General features: G+C 45.6%; 2 protein-coding genes across 3 annotated transcripts in view; both read right to left on the reverse strand.

Annotated features, from left to right (window-relative positions):
- Positions 1-410: 410 nt before the first annotated feature.
- Positions 411-8550, reverse strand: scgn (secretagogin, EF-hand calcium binding protein). The gene is made up of 11 exons (XM_076041079.1): positions 8411-8550; positions 7864-7934; positions 6760-6852; positions 4003-4092; positions 3270-3326; positions 2876-2953; positions 2435-2490; positions 2301-2346; positions 2144-2203; positions 1293-1361; positions 411-880 (listed from the first exon to the last, which is right to left on the reverse strand). Exons 1-11 carry the CDS (start codon positions 8478-8480, stop codon positions 752-754), a joined length of 819 nt encoding a protein of 272 aa, XP_075897194.1. The 5' UTR covers positions 8481-8550; the 3' UTR covers positions 411-751.
- A 440-nt stretch (positions 8551-8990) lies between these two features.
- The window catches only part of LOC142898358 (F-actin-uncapping protein LRRC16A-like), a 53220-nt gene continuing 45968 nt past the window's right edge, over positions 8991-16242 (reverse strand). For both annotated transcript variants that reach the window (XM_076041286.1, XM_076041287.1), the window contains 9 exons: positions 15481-15547; positions 15187-15392; positions 14904-15013; positions 14560-14793; positions 13728-13938; positions 13217-13253; positions 12854-13114; positions 12565-12699; positions 8991-11970 (listed from right to left, as the gene is read on the reverse strand). In XM_076041286.1, coding sequence (XP_075897401.1) covers positions 11807-11970; positions 12565-12699; positions 12854-13114; positions 13217-13253; positions 13728-13938; positions 14560-14793; positions 14904-15013; positions 15187-15392; positions 15481-15547 — 1425 coding nt within the window. In that variant the 3' untranslated portion in view covers positions 8991-11806. The remainder of the gene's footprint in view (positions 11971-12564; positions 12700-12853; positions 13115-13216; positions 13254-13727; positions 13939-14559; positions 14794-14903; positions 15014-15186; positions 15393-15480; positions 15548-16242) is intronic.

A 16242-nucleotide genomic window follows, 5' to 3' on the forward strand; every position in this document is an offset into this window, starting at 1 on the left:
CGATGATTCATTTACATGTATTCATTATTAACCATGAATAGGTCACAATTATTCAAACACCGTTTCAATGCATCAAGTCATGTCATGTGTCATCATAAAGTCAGGAATGCATAACGCCTTAAAGTGTCACCACAAAAAAAAAATCTTGTGTTGATGTTGAGTCAACCTGGTAGCTTGACAAAGAAGCCACCATTCTATAATCAAGATCAATTTTTATATAACATTTGATTTGATATAAAATGGATTGGAATCAGAAAGAAATTCTCCTGTATTTCTGTCATAACTTCATCACAATGCAAAGGTTTTATAGGCTTTGTGTTTTTGTATAGAATCCAACACAAACGTGTGAGGACCATTTTGTCAGTGTTTATTTTCAGAATGGTAACAGAACATCCTGGCAGATCAACATACACATTGCCAAGCTGATTTTAATGCCATTAAACAAAATCAGAACGAAACAAAAAGATTCCAAAAGCTGGACTAGGTTGATTTATGCACAGATTTTTACACCACAGTCAACGTCATCATGCACAAAGACGTCCACTTTCAAGTCACAGAGGCTCAACAATCATTGTTTTGTCTAAATCACCACATAGCATCAGCCTTTACATTCTAGGTTCTAAAATACCCGCTCAGGAACGGCGACCTTTGAATAGCTTAGTAATCAGAGAGAAACAACAGGTCACAAACATTGTTTTGCTGCTGCCACCTGCTGGGGGAAAGGGGGGGGGGGCACTTCCTCACCCTCACATCAGGGCTTCGGGTTGACTCCCAGGCACAGCGAGAGCTCGTTCCTCTGGATCTTGCCGTCCTTGTTGACGTCGCAGTGGCGCAGCAAGATGGCTCGCAGCTTGTCCAGCTCGGGACCCGTCATGTTGGGCTGCAGGGGGCAAAAAAAGTGGCATTGAACTAAAGAGCGCTTGATTCAAAAAAAGGGAGGAGGAGAAATTTCGTCTGCTGGAGACGGATAAACATCAGCAGATCCTTCATAGACAACACACCAATATTAAAGGTTGGAAATAAACAGCCTCATATTAAACTTCCAAAGCTCATCCAACTTGCAGACTTCCAACAGGTAGCATTTTCAATCCTAAATGGAAATCACATAACCAATTAGCTACCTTTTAAGACATAAAGAGGCGGGACTTATGACGGAAAGTAGCTGCTGGATGGATATTTTCTTTGGAAATGAAAAAAGAAATGAAAAAAAGTATAAAAACGGCAACAAAGTTTCTGGCCTGCTCTTCACTAATATGCGCGTTTGTTTGTTTTTATTTGATTAAAAGCCTCACCCTGACCAGTCCCATCATGTCTTTGACGAATCCGTCCACTTCAGCTCCCTCCAGCGCCCCCGTCTTGCTCTGCGGAGAGAACAACAACTGATGAGCGTGGGCTCCCTTTATGCGATTTACTTCCCACTCGCATCACCGACTCAGCCATCAGTCGGCCTCAGCCAGGGGCACCGGGGGGGTGCTGGAACACATCCAGGCGTGCGCGGCTATAATTCCTGTAATGAGTCATTGCTGCCCTGCGACTCCTGTTGCTACGCACATCAACTTGTTGTAGCTCCACCATGATGCGAAGCAGTAGGAGCCACAGGCAAACCGAGGGAGCGCTAGAACGCTGCCCTATTTGGAAATCGACACGCGTTTTAAAGCTGCGGGGCTCTTTCAGAATTACTGTCAAAAACTAGCAGGACAAATCGGAGCGTCCAGCGCTGCCTCTGAAGAGTCATTAAAGGAGAAAAGATGACGATCGAGAGGTCACTTCGGGAGAAAGATCTCCTCATTGCACCATCGCTTGACACATCTGCCGTGAACTGGACCAACAGCGTGAAGAGTGACGTGATGGGGCCGAGAGAGCGACTTGACAACGTGATGGGTGTTTATTTCATTAAGCCTCATTACTGAGCCGAGGGGGGATCATTGGATTGATGGATGGTCGCTGTGCAGAGCCACGCATCATGTAAATCTCAGCAGCGGAGTGAAGAGAGGAACTGAGGATCCTCTCCATGTCTGGAGGCTTTCCTCTACAAAGCATCGTACATCAGAATTGATCAAGGGTCAAATAAATTGAAAGGATAAGTATGCAACAACAAAAAAAAGAAGTCATCCGCACCCAGAGAATTCAGCAACATACTCACAACATCATAATGGTTAAAGATCTTGTCAAAGTCTTTTTTTCTCTCTTCTTGGCTGGTGGCCTTGGGTGGAAGAAATGAATCACAGAGGAAAACATTAAAATGACCATTGAGCTGCATATTTTCTTTAGACATAAAAGGTCTAATGAAGCGCACATACATCAAGCCTGAACTGCAGGAGGAAATTTTCCTCCATAGCCAAGATCCTGATTGAGAAACGTACAAATATTTATGAGCACCAGGGTCGCTGAAACAATTTCTTAGATATTAAAAAGACCATTTGGCAACAAGTACCTGGCCAAGTCGTTCAAGCCCAGAGTGCCGTCCTTGTTTTGGTCAAAGATTTTCATCTGAAGGACGAGAGAGGAAAATAAACGATTCACTCAGAAGAAAAACCAGAGTCTGTCTGTCATCTTCTTTCTCATTTCCTGACAACACCTGCGACTGCTGAACCAGTTCGTCTCGATCCAATTTAAAGGGTCGACCAATTTCTCCCAAAATGAAATATTTTATTAAGGAACACATATTAAAAAAAAAGACTCGGAAAACAAAACCCAAATCAGTAATATCAGATGTAATATAAAACAAAATTAAAAATACCTTGAGCTGATGCATTCGTTTCCATAAACCAGCTAGATCTTTTTTTAATTCCATTCCATGTTTATACATTTACGACGCACAAAATAACCTATTTTAAGTCTGGGAGGGGCCGGCGATCAGTGCTGGAGTTCCTACCATGGTGTCCGTGTACTCCTCCAGCTTCTCAGAGGACACCTCCTTCTGGTGCTTCGAGAACAGGTCGCCCAGGAAAGCCTGCGGAAGGACAGCAGATCGCATCAGAGTTGGTCCCAAAAACATCAGATTGCCACGAGTGAGTTGTCAAATAAAGGCAACACAATTGGGACGCCTGCAGCTGTAACTGTGCAGCGTGTCGTGGTGTTAAGAAAAGTTAGTTTCATCCACTCAGGTTTTCATCCATCGGGAGCTCAAGGGCGGCAGGGCGACATGGGGCAGAGAGGAGCAGCTGAAGGTTACGGCCACTCACCCCCTCAAGGTCACCCCCCCCCCAGCTGTGCAATTGCTTCTCTTGTGTGAAAAGTGATCATTTGATTTGTGGAGGCCAGCTCACCTTGAGCTCCTGCGCAGATATGTAGCCGCTGCAGTCGATGTCGTACTTCCTCCATGTCTGCAGGGGGCAGGAGAGAGTTGTAACCACAAGTAGCCATTCTCAGATACCATCCATCTTATAAAGCCTCATTACACCAATGTTTCCAGATATTTGTCGATCAGTAGAACTGTCCAAATTAATTGTCATAGTTTGCCCTCTGTTTACAACGTCCAGACAAAAAAAATGCCAAGACAAACTGACTTCGCTTGACCTTCCATGTTGAGAAGGGGAAAGAAACAAAATTAGCATCACTAACCTGGGAGAGGCGTCGGTGAGGTGTTTGTGATGTCACAAAGGGCCGACTCCCTGAACCGTTTGTCTTGACTTTAACCCATCGATGAAATATGGGGCAAACAAATACAACGAATGGACTTTTCTCATGTCTTGCGTTTCCATTGACTGGCTAAAGACACAGATTGTAACTAGAAAACATAACTTGGCAGTTCACGCTAACGACACTAATCACACGCATGTTTCCTCTGGTGCACGTCCTCGGTGAGACCATCTGAGCATGACTTCAGATATGCGGTAACCAAGATACCCACTAATCCAGCCGACTGTGTAGTTGTCCGTCTTGTCGGACTCTGGGTGTTTGACTGACAAATATGTACCCGATAGATTTTCTTTATTTGTTCCCGATACCTCGACGACGCTCATCCTGAAGCCGCGCCACTGCGACGGACTCTGAGCTCACCTTCATGAAGTCGACGCTGCTTTTCAGGGGAGCTTCTCTGCGGAAGCACAGCAGGAAGTTCTCGTCCTCAGGGAGGATCATGTTAGCCAACTGGAGGAAAAAAAAACAAAACGGGGCAGAATTCAGAACCAAGTTGGATCTCAAAGATAAACAAGCCATTTTCTGAAAATGCTGGAAAATATTGATATTTTGAGATCACATAAAAGGCCGAAGGCACTGGGAATCCGGAGGGATGATGAAGAAGATTTAAAATAGGTGGAATCTTGGACCTCTTGGTGCTTTGTCATGAAAATGCTCCCGGTCTACACACGTTAATAGATTAAAGTTGCAGCACAACTACTACTCTGCAGAAAAGACTCCCAGGCCCCTGCAGCAGCTCGCTCTGGCTTTTCGCCAACTCGAGCTGCTCCCCTTTGTCACCCGTCTCCTTTTAATACCATCAGCCTCCCATTAGCCGATTAAAATCACAGGGCAACATTTGACTAAAACACAAGATGATACGGCAGCAAAGCTGAAGACGAGGCTCAATGCCGACTTCACCGAACAGAAAGTAGAGGCAGTTTATGAGCCGCTAAATGCCAACTTTTATATCCAGAGACTCGTGTTGAAAAATCCAGGGAACCTTTTGAATTGGACAGCCGGTAGCTGAAGACCGACAACGAATGTCAACATTTGACATTAAGCAAAGAGAAGGTGCCTGTCCTGAACGCAGTGTCGCTCTGCAGTCACTTCCTGGGGGATGTGAAGAGAGCACACACAACCGTTGGTCACCGTTGTGGCTTCTGCCACAATAAATACATTTCTTCATTGCAAACAGTTTGGGGAAACAAACAGCGCGACTTCACCCCAACAAAAATCTCACGTTTCCTTTGTTTCCTTGGAAATCGTCTGTTTTGTCATGTCAAATTTTGAAAAGCATGATTAAGGTTAATTCACCTGTCAAAATGAAGTTTGCCATTTCATCTGAAAGTAGAGTATCTAGCTTCTTTTTTTTTTTTTATAAACTATATGATACTGAACTACAAAACCACTTAACTCGGAGTTATCTCAGCACGACTTCCTCCTAATGCCATTTACAGGAAATTACTTAGCACAAAAGTTAAAAAGCACAGGAAGTGAGGGGCGGGAGCAGGGAGCGCTACGATGACTACAAAGTAAAATTCACGGAGTGCAGTGAGTCTTTCCCCGTGTCTTTTGCTGCCCAACATTGGACGACGACGCAAATGTGACTTTTCTCTTTTATTCTTTCGCTAATTTAGCTTTTCATCTTCAAATAAATGGAATTAATTCAATAAAAAAATACTAAAACTGTGCACTTATCTGTGACACATCAAGTGTTTCTAAATAGTTTGGCACATAGCCAGTGAAAGCAGTAGCACTCATTCCTGAGGTTGTTTCCAGCTACCTGGTGGTCAGATTCAGCTGCCATCTCAGCACCTGCCAGCTCCTACACAGCTGCTTAAACAGCACTGATGGCTGATTGGACCAAACCATGCATGGCCTCCACCAAGGGGGAGACGAGTCTCCACTTTAACTACTTGTGTCGTTATTGCTGTTTGGTCGAGACAATTACTTTGATCTTTTTTTGCAATAATTACCGCCATTAATTAAGATATAAGGATTTCCTGTTAATTTAGTTTCTCTCATTGTCTTGATGACCTGATCAGCTGTTGTATACTGCCTCCCTGTGCCTCACTTGAGGTGTATTGTTAATTTATTTTCAGTTGGACATACAATTCAGCTCAATTATGTTGACCTTTTATTGTATTAATGTTGTTGTTTTTTTTACATTGTTAAGAAAAAAAAAGTTTTTTAAATTATTATCATACTTTTCAGTCTTTCCTCAGAATCAGAACCTCTCAATTCAGGCCTCTGATTTGGAAGAAGAGCAGCTGTTTGCAGCCAGACATCTGATTGGTGCGTCCAGAGTCAGCGGGTCAGTCCGACCACACTGTTCTGACTTCATCCACCACTTATTGATGCTCGGCCGCAAACCGACTCATTGATTTTTTCTTCTATTTTTTTTTTCTCTCCCCCCGAAGCAGTTTGAGTTTGAGTGCAGTGCATTAACAAACGACTTTATCAGTCGGCTGATGGACATATTTCTGGCTCCCGATTGGCCCTGATTGTGCACAGAGCTGCATCAATCAGAGGGAATGGCGGCTGAAAGAGCGGCGCCTTCACAAAACGTGGCTTTAAATCTCTGGGTGTACAGTGGCGCCGTGGTATTGCCTACGCAAAGTTTAATACAACAAGTTAATTAAAGACCTATTCTTAAGTCGACCTCAGCAGTTTTGTTTGGCAGCTCAGACGGATCATTGAATACATTCATGTCCTGTCCTATGAGGTTACTGCATGTCATGCCTGTGGCGTGTTATAGATACAGTGGTTGGTGCGTGTCCTCCAACTCCAGGCACGGAAATTAGGTTTCTTACTGTAGACTGAACGGCTGATTAATATCAATAAGGAATGAAGGGTGCAGCAGGGCAGGGGTGGATGTCAACAAGAGGAAATGGCTTCGACTGAATATCTTTTGGTAGTAATGGACATGAATGAGGGGACATGATATAAAGAATCCCACATTTTCTTTTCTGATTTATTTGTTTTTTTAATGTCAATGTGTGTTGATGGTAATTGTAGGAATATTTTTTGTGAGATTATCTATCTATCCATCTATCTATCTATCTATCTATCTATCTATACATCTATCCATCTTCACGTGAAGCTTCATTCTCCAGAGGTGATGCGCTACCGTACCTCCTGAATCTGGAGTTTCCCGTCCGCAGTGACATCGTAGGCGGACATGAACCCCTGCTTCAGACTTTGGACTCGCTCCTCGCTCACTTTCTCCTGCAGAGACGCACAGCAAACGCACAACAAGGCTAAATTGATTTTCCTGCCACCGACCCATTAGGAATTTCATTGCTTCTATGAAAGTGGACGGGGCAGAACAACAAAAAAAAAAACATACCAACAAACAAGCAAAAAGTATGACAGTGCCATGTTATTTACCATGCACTCACACAACTATGGGTTTGCAGTTGTTCCCTTGAAGTTTGACACTAAAGGACAAACGCTGTTCCGATGGAGTTATTCTGAGACTGGTCACCATGGATACACCACACCAGTGATAAAACTTTTTCCCCCCTCCTTTATGCTTCTTTGCAGCCCTACCCTCTGCAGACTATTTGCAAAGCAATGAGAAAACTCATTCACGATGTGCTTATCTGGCACGGGTGATCACACTCGGTTTCCACGCTTGTTTTCTACCAACCAAAGCTCAGGCAGGCCTACAGCTTCAAAGGCAGAAAATAGATTTGAAGTGCAACATTTTGCAGCTGGCCTTCCTGTATGAAAAGAGGCTGCGACAGATGATCACTGATCACTGTTTCATGCGGTGCAGAGCGTCAGGTGCCAGAACTTCACTGAGAATTTATCACAAATGTATGACTTTGCCGCTGGAAAACAACTAATTTTCCACATAGGTTTGACAGATTCATGAAATTTTGATCTTATACTCAAACATTTCACATTCATGAATTGATGCCATTTACTGAGGTGAAGGTGAAGTGAGGTTGCAGCCTCAGCTCTGCACACCCTGAAGAGGCATCACCAGCTCCTCCAAAAGCAAACATCAGCGGGGGAAAAAAACAGCGACATGTGGCCACTGGTCAGTTTGCTTTAGCGCCCCATTAGCATCCGATCAGACGCAAAAACACACAGAAACATATCTATATAGCAGCCACACCCATCTGCCTCCCACACACACACACACACAGCGGAGGGCTGTGGCTTCGGCCCCCTGCAACGACACACGACATCAGCGCCAGCACCAGCACCAGCACCAGCGGGTGGACTTGCCTGAGGATGCAAACGCTCCATCATGTGGCGGAAAAAGTTGTCCAGCTCTTTGCCCTCGATGTAGCCATTGTCTGCAAGTTCACAGATAACACACCTCAATTTCAACTTAAAACGTGCATTGACAGATTGTGATTAAATTATATTTCATTTTATTTTATTTTTTACAATGAAACTGGTCTCACACTCATTTGTTTTATTTATGGCCCCCTTTCTGAAAACCCAAGGTCACACACAGTCAAAAGAATAGACGCATTGGAGGGACTGAGTTGAGCGACGTTCAAAAACGAATAATTAACGAATGAAAAACTGAAAAATAAAATTTGATTGGTGTAATTTACCATACAACACAAAAATTCAGAAGGCCTGATTTGAGCAAGGGTCAAAATTTTTTAGATTCGGGTCAATTTCAAAAGTTCAAACACCACATAATTTCAATTAGGAAGCGTTTGTCACACTTGGACCGTCATCACTTCCGTTATTCCGCGCAACAAGATTTTTTTTTTTTTTTTTTAAAGAAGAAAAAAAAAGAAGAAGCAACCGTCCTCACCGTCTGCATCAAAGTGCTGCCAGATTTCCAGGAAACCAGCTGCGTCCAGTTTGTCAAAACCAGCTTCCATGGCGGCGGAGAGGGGAAAGAGGAGAGAGAAACGCTTTGAGACGTGAGAGAGAGTGAAGTGACTGAGGAGGAACCGCAGGTTCTAATAACGAACACACCCACTGACTGAGCGCGCGCATGTGTGTGATGAGATATCGGTCTTTCCTCAGCATTGTTGTCGCCCCCTGCTGGGTGTAGAGGCCCACTGCAGAAAGCTGTGGACCTAGTAAGTTCTAGTAAGTGTGGCAAGGCGCAGAGGGCCCGGGTAATAGCCATGCGCGCTTAACCAATACCAAAAGTAGTAAAAAGTACCAAAGCACTGCTGTTACTACTTATTATTATGACAAAAATGACAAAAAAAAAAAAAAAAAAAGATTTACCGAGAAGAGTGACTTTAATCTCATATTCAGAAGGGATCTAAATCAGAAAGACCCCTGCAGTTGCTGCACAATCATGTCCTCGACTGACATGCAGTCAATTTTTTAAGACAAATGTCACAAGAAAAAATAAAAACAAAAGCATTCAGAGAAAGTCAAAGCTGCAAAATTATTTTAATTAGTTTTCATATTTGCAGGAAGAAACCTTTTGACACCAGCAGAATAAAACAGATAATCCCATAACAGATCGGAACAAACAATGAGCATTGAACAGTTTGCATTTTTTCCCCCCTTCCCCAGTCATTGTTTTGCATTATTTTCCTTCTTGGTAATTATGAGTGAGACAACAGATTACACGTATTAACAAATTAACAGGTAAAAAGAATTAAAGTCTACATATATCAACACAATGTACATGTGAAAGGAAAGAAAAAAAAGCCCACAAAACTTCAGGAGGCTCGAGACGGCCGACACATTTTGTTTTTTATTACAAATAAGTTACAAACAAACTCTTAGTATAGTAGTGCACTTAGTACCAAAACAATGTAGGATTGGCAGCGTGAACGCATCACAGTGTGTATTTAACATGTGCGCAAATTAGACATACAGTACACGCACACACGCACGCACTCCTATATGTTTGAAAGCACATATATACAAACAGTACAATGCACAGTCACTTCATGCAGTCACGTGGAGGTTCCAGAGTCCAAACTCACTTTTCACTGGACAGATATTTTGTTAACTTCCTTCACTCTGTGCACTGACGGAGACAAAGCGGACGTTCACGTTCCAGAGGCGGACAGGCTGCTCCCGCCACCGCCGCCGCTGCTGCTGCTACTGCAACTCAAAGTATGAAACTGTAGTTGATCTGGTTTAGGAAACGGACAGTGTGAGTGAAACGCAGCACACAGTGACCTGCTCACTGCTCTGAGTGTTAAAAAGCAGTGGATCAGTGTGTCGGAGCACCGCTGGAACAAACAGGCGTCAGTGTCTTCAGGTGTGGAGGTGCAACCGGGAGCAGGGTGAGCTATTTACAGCAGGAACAGTCGGATTCTATTCTACTTCTGGGGTATGAATAGCGACGTGTGAGTTAAATCCCAGCCACGGTGAAGGAGCTGACGTGCTGACCTCTGGCGAGGGCGGCACTCTGGTGGCCAGAAGAAATGGAAATGGATGTCGTCAGTTCAGTGGGATTCTTAAAAGTTTTCAGACTTTTGGGTTTGTTTTTGTTTTTTTAAATGCTGCCGAAGTTGCAAACATATTTCAAGTAAGAGCTTTTATGTCGTCAGACACCTTGTTGTGGAAATACATTAGACGGACAAGACAGAAGACGTTGAATCTGCCTTCAATTCCCACAAATACTGACCAGTAGCAAACACTTGCTGCTGAAAACTAAGAAAGGTTTCGGGCCAACGAAAGTGACGTTTTTTGTTTGTTTCTTTAAAGTAGGATTTGACTAATTTGATGCAACAGTGATAATATCAACATTAATACAATGTCAATAAAGAGTTTTGGGGGATAAATTAATTCCTTTTTTTGCATTGGTACCAGTGCTGAAGGAAACAGATGAACAAGTCAATGCAACCTCAGAGTCTGTTGATTGATTGTGTAGCAGAGCGATGAGGGCGAAGCTTGAACTCCCAGTCTCGGCTGTTATCGTGTCGCCTTCAGGTCCCGTCGGAGCTCAGCGCACTGCGTGTTCACTTCAGGCGTTCGACTCTTCACTCTGTGACCAAACAGCTCTTTACAGGTGTGAAGCCGAAGCTTCCTCTGCTTTTTTTTTTTTTTTTTTTCGGGCCGAGAAAACAGCATCTTCTCGATCTGTGACCTTTGCAACTACTGTTTGACACTTCTGTAAGTCACTTCCTTCACTGTCACACCACAGAGAACATAGGGGAGAGGTCGTAAATGTTGAAAGACAGAAGTTGTTAGGAGGAAAGAACAGACAATCACACGTACGCAAAGGTTGAGCTGAACGCAAAGAGAGCTGATTAACTGGAATGACATTAAAATGATAAAAGTCAAAACTGAAGCTGTTGATTGCTGTTTGATTGGGAGGCTTGAGACTGCGAGGATGCGTCAGACGGACATTGTTCTCCCATCCACACCCTGAAAAATTTCCCACAGTTTAAATAAAAATACTGTTTGCATGAGAACCGTGTGGGTTAAGTAACAGTGCTGAAGCCTTATTGGTCGGTTGGATCGCCGTCATAGTGATTGCGACGGCGCCGCTCGGGTTTCGGAGGGCGAGCCGAGTCCGGGTGGAGGCTCTGTGAAGCTCCACTCTGCAGGTGCTGCTGCTGCTGCTGCTGCTGCTGCTGTGTTCTGTGATGGATGCTGGGCTGAGACGATCAGCTGAACCTGTGTTTTCCTTACGCAAAAAACAATGAGTTGCATACCGGTTGTGGAAGGAAAAAGAAAATAAAGTTTGGGTCATGAAAATATTCTCTAGAAAAATCTGTACAAATACAGTGCATTAAAGGAATAGTTGCCGTCAGGAGGGAGGGAGGGAGGGGGCGGAGGGGTTCCTGCTCGCGTGTGTTGGAGTTCAAGTACAGTACAGTGATCCTGCTAGTGTTGCTAGGTGTGTCTGGTCCCTTGGGGAAAAACAAACCAACAAAAAAAATAGCGAGCTACTGCAACACAGAGTGTCAGTACAGACGGAGAGTCTAGTGCATGAATTCAGCTTCACTCAGCCGTCGGAGGCTACAGGAAGAAGGAAAAGCTTGAGGAAGGGAAGCTCAGACGGTTTGGTTTTCTAGACGACAATTTTTTTTTCTTCTCCTTTTTTCTTAAACGCAGTTTCGCCACAGAAAACCAATTCCACGTAAAAAAAAAAAAAATAATAAGTTTGAGCGACTGTGTTGATACCTGATTGAAAACATTGTCCTGCAAGCAGCCTGCAAACACTTTCCTCGCAGCTCAGACGTCGACAAAAATATAGCCACTTCCTGGTTTTCGTCTCCGCTCATATCAAAATAAAGTCTTTGTCCGCCTCCTCGCCGGAGTCCGACGACTTCTTGCCCGCCGCCTTCTCCTTGGCCGAATTGGGGGGCTGGTTTTTGGCCTTGAGGGGGCCGTGGTCCTCGGAGTTGGTGCGGAGGAGGGGCCGGTGGGCGGGGTCTGGCTTGGCTGGAAGACAGGCAGAGAAAGAGGTGAGGGGAGGTGAGGGAGGAGACACGGGAGCAAATCTCAGGCCCACAGAGTCCAAGATGGACCAACCAGCGTACACCCGATAACGTTTTTGACTTCCGCATTAATGGGCCAATAGAGCATATGAAGTAGTGTCACTTCCCATCATGCCTCCGTAACTCACATGATCTAATTGGCCAATCAGAACGGTTTTGGAGAACGTCACTTACAGATACGTCACAACGAGCTGAGACACAACATCTACAACGTTGTGAAGTCACACTGGGAATAAACTCTGTTCATGTGATTTTCTGGCCTTTATATAAAGATTTGCTATGAATCGCGTTTCAGGTTACAGTCGTGTTGTCAGCTCCTTTAAAGGCGTTTATTTTTGTATCACGGTCTATTGGTAAGAACACTTTTTGGGCTAATGAGATTCCCTTGCTGCAGTACCTCGAGTGGCCACTGGGAAAAATTGGCACGGCTGCCATATTGCCAATCCGGTATCCAGTTCTTATAATACATCCATGGCAAATCTCCGTTTTCTTCAACTTCAGAAGTTCCTTGTAGCTTTGACAGGGGGCGCTAACTCACCATCCTGAGTGCTTCTGTTGGCCGAGCCTGCAGACTGGAGTCCTGACTGAGCGTCCTTCTCCGGCAGCGCCCTCTTCAGTGTGGGAGGAAGAGCCGCGACCTTCGGAGAGCCGCCGGGGCCATCGGCGCCCTCATCTGGCAGTTCAGAAACATGACGTTTGTAAAGAAAAACTCTATTATTTTTGAAAAGAAATTACAAATCAACATTACATTGTTTCTTTTTTCCTATTATTCACAATAGAGACACATGCAGGTTCATGCAGGAGTGAGTGACTCCGGCTGACCGTACCGAGGCTCTTGCTGCTGCTGTTGCTCCTGGGCTTCTGAGGGATGTTGGGCCGGGCAGCCAACGAGGGCTTGGCCCCCTGAGGCACAGGGGGTTTCGGGCCACCCGGACCCCCAGGGGAAGACGTGGAGGTGGAGGCCCTGACGCGAGGAGCCGGCTCAGGCTTGGGCTCCCCGCGGGGCGGGTTCCTCTCTGGAGAACCAGGGTCTGATTTCGTCACTGTGCCTGTCGAGGGTCTGGTGTCCGACGGGTTCGACTTGGTGACTGAAGAGCAGAGGAAGGAACCGGCGTGATTGTTTTTTACGTCCAATGGAAGAATTATTTTATGAAATGCACATACAAGTGTGAGCAGGGACAAAGTCTTACCTGCTGCGTTGCTGTCGGGTCGGTCAGGACTGGAAGACTGAAGCAGAAGAAGTGGGAAGTATTGAATCGGCTGACTTCTGAGTTAATATACTGATAGTAAGCTAAATTACTGTCGATTGTTTTGAAGAATATCAGCTTCAAATATTCAATTCTATCAGTGTTAAACAGAGCAGTCTACCGAGAGTAAAATATGTTTGACTGGATGGTCAACCCTTAACAGCAGGGGGCGCTGCAAGACTGCAAGCCCAGATATTCAATAGGCACTATGCATTTCACACACACACACACACACACACACACACACACACACACACACACACACACACACACACACCACACCCTTCAAATTAAAAGCATACAATGCTGTAAGTCGCTTTGGAATTTAGATGTGGTAAAAGAATCCAGCAAAAATGATTTTGCCACCAATCAGGTGGCAGCAGGTTGCGTCTCCAGATTCTCATCAGGCTGGAGATCCTGAACTCTTCCTCCTCCTCCTCCTCCTCCTCCTCACCTTGTGCGCTCTCCTCTCCTGCTTGGCCTTCATCTCGGCCAGGAGGCCACTCCCCATCATCTGCAGGCCCGGGTACCTCCTGCCTCCTTGAGGGCTCCCCCTGCCGTCCGAACTCTCCCAGGGTTCGTCGATGGAGTCGGGCGTCCGCAGCTCCTCGGAGCAGTTGGAGCTGCTGCTGTAGTCGGTGGGCTGCGAGCGGCTGGAGGCATCCCTGCAAGAATAAAGCGGAAGGAGAATCAGAGCTGTGTCCTACATCGCCCCCTACTGTCACTATATAGTCACTATATGGGAGCTATGCCATTTTGTAGTGGTGTCTGAATCCTGAGTGAACATCGGTATTCAATATATAGTCCACTCAGTGTATCCCACAATGCATCACTCCAAGTACAGATGGTTGCTAGACCGGCGATATGTAAAGCAGGGGTCACCAACCTCTTTGGCACTGAGAGCTACTTCATTGGTCCTGAGCCGTATGGGCTGAGCCGTAAGGGCTACCAGTTTGCTAGATTCTCCTGAAATAAACTCTCTTAGTTATATATTATTATTATTAATGATACTTATCTATGTGAAGACACTTATCAAGCTCATGAGTTCTCAATAATTATCAAAAATTACTTAACAAGGTTGGATAAAATTGAATTTTAGACGCAGCTCAACGAGCTGTGCAAGGTTTCGAACGGGTCTGCAGGCTTCTCATGAGGTCCTTGGGGGCTACCTGGTGCCCGCGGGCACCACGTTGGTGACCCCTGATATAGGGTGTACAGGGTGATTTGGGACTCAGCCAAAGTCTCTTTTAATTTCCGATTGGCTGACTGACTCGGGTTGCCTCTACCTGGACAGGGCCGGGCTCTTCACTGCCACCTTTGGCGAGGAGGGCTCCTCGCTGATGGAGGAGTTCTGGGCAGCGGAAGTCGAGGACGTGCCGGGAGCGGACGCAGCCTGAGCCTGGCTCTTCTCCGACTTCTCTGCTTTGTCCGACTTGGAAGAACGCTTGATGAGGTTGAGGAATCCGCCTTTGCTCTTCTTCTTCTCTCCATCCTGCGACTCGGAGCTCTTCAGCGAACGCCTACGAGACATACGGGTGAGCGGGAGTCTGACTTGGATCCAGAGATTGACGCTGTGATCAACAAATGTAAGAATGTGAGATGTCGTGCAATTGCGAAGCAGCATCATTACTTGGAATCCAACTTGGTGACTTTAGTGGAGAAGAACTCGTCCACGCCCTCATCCACCCTTCCCATGAGGCCATTCTGCTGCCCGTCTTGAGATGGAGTGCTGTTGATTTGCTGAAAAAAGGGAGATGGAGAATCTGATCCAGCCTTTAATTATATATTTTCCCCTCATTTTTAATATTCATTGACTCTAATTCTTCTTCTTCTTATTGTCTATCTATCTATCTATCTATCTGTCTATCTATCTATCTATCTATCTATCAACCTAGCCTCCCTCTGCTACTTACCGACACTTTGGTGGAGTGTGTTTTCTTATTGCGACGCGGCCGCAGCTTGGTGAAGTGCTGCAGCTTCTTCTCCTCCTCGGACGGCAGCTCGGCCATCGAGCCTTTCGGCTGCTGCTGCTGCGACGGAGTGGGCGGGGTTCGAGAGGTGGCGTCCTCCACGTGGGCCGGGACGTCCTCCAGGGCCTTGTCGAGGTCAAACTCCATCTCTGCGGGTCGTCACACACGCACAACGTTCAGTCTGACTCTTGTCCGTGGGTGAATTTGAGTACAACGCGGGCGGAGGAAGTTTCCTACCGAAGGCGCGAGAGACCGGCCGTAGCATTCGGCTGTGGATGCTCTTCCTCTTGGATTTAGGAGTCATCTGAAACAGGAGCAGGACGTTCAGACACGGCTGGAAAACACTGATTTGCCTGATGAAATGCCGGCGACACTGAAACTGCGGCTCCAGTTTAGGTTTCTGTAATCCTGTCTCCACAAAGTGGGATAATTTTGTTGTGTAAAGTGCCAAAATAAGACAGAACTGGAGGAACAGGATGTATAAAACTGAGCGGATACATTTATGCCACTGCACTTGCATGTTAGTGGACAGAAACATACAGTAAAGCTCTAGAATACAAACTGCAGCCGACACTTGGGACAAAGAAGTGGATGGATCAGGGCATGTGGAAAGACTTATCACAAGAACATGTATACTTGATGTAACAATCAAGTGTTCAACTGCATGAAACCATGACGATGGGAAACAATCAGCTACTTCATCCCGGCTGGGGTTTTACTTTCTGTCAGCTTCAGATCTTTAAACACAGGAACTGTGGTGCTAATAAATCATGTAGATCAGAGTCGACGGCAGGCGAGGCAGGCAGAGTGAGGAGGTGGGAGGGTGGCAGTGTGGCAGGAACAGCCTCGAAACTACTCACACTAGTGCAGCACAGAGTCTCCATGGAGCAGGAGAGGAAAGAGAAGACAGACAGACAGAGAGACAGACAGAGAGACACAGAGCACAAGACAGCTTGAGCAGAACAGGAGAGACAAGGAGACGGAGTAAAGCCGAGGGAA

This window comes from Nelusetta ayraudi, unplaced genomic scaffold, assembly GCF_046127955.1.
Source record: "Nelusetta ayraudi isolate G7.1 ecotype Tasmania unplaced genomic scaffold, CSIRO-AGI_Nayr_v1 ptg000063l, whole genome shotgun sequence".
NCBI classification, from domain to species: Eukaryota; Metazoa; Chordata; class Actinopteri; order Tetraodontiformes; family Monacanthidae; genus Nelusetta; species Nelusetta ayraudi.

Excerpts from the sequence above, each read along its gene's own strand:
- scgn (XM_076041079.1), bottom strand. The coding sequence starts at position 8,480 with ATGGAAGCTGGTTTTGACAAACTGGACGCAGCTGGTTTCCTGGAAATC. Across the intron at positions 3,327-4,002 it reads GCAGCGTCGACTTCATGAAG|ACATGGAGGAAGTACGACAT; the intron begins GTGAGCTCAGAG and ends TGCCCCCTGCAG. Across the intron at positions 2,204-2,300 it reads TCCTGCAGTTCAGGCTTGAT|GCCACCAGCCAAGAAGAGAG; the intron begins GTATGTGCGCTT and ends CTTCCACCCAAG.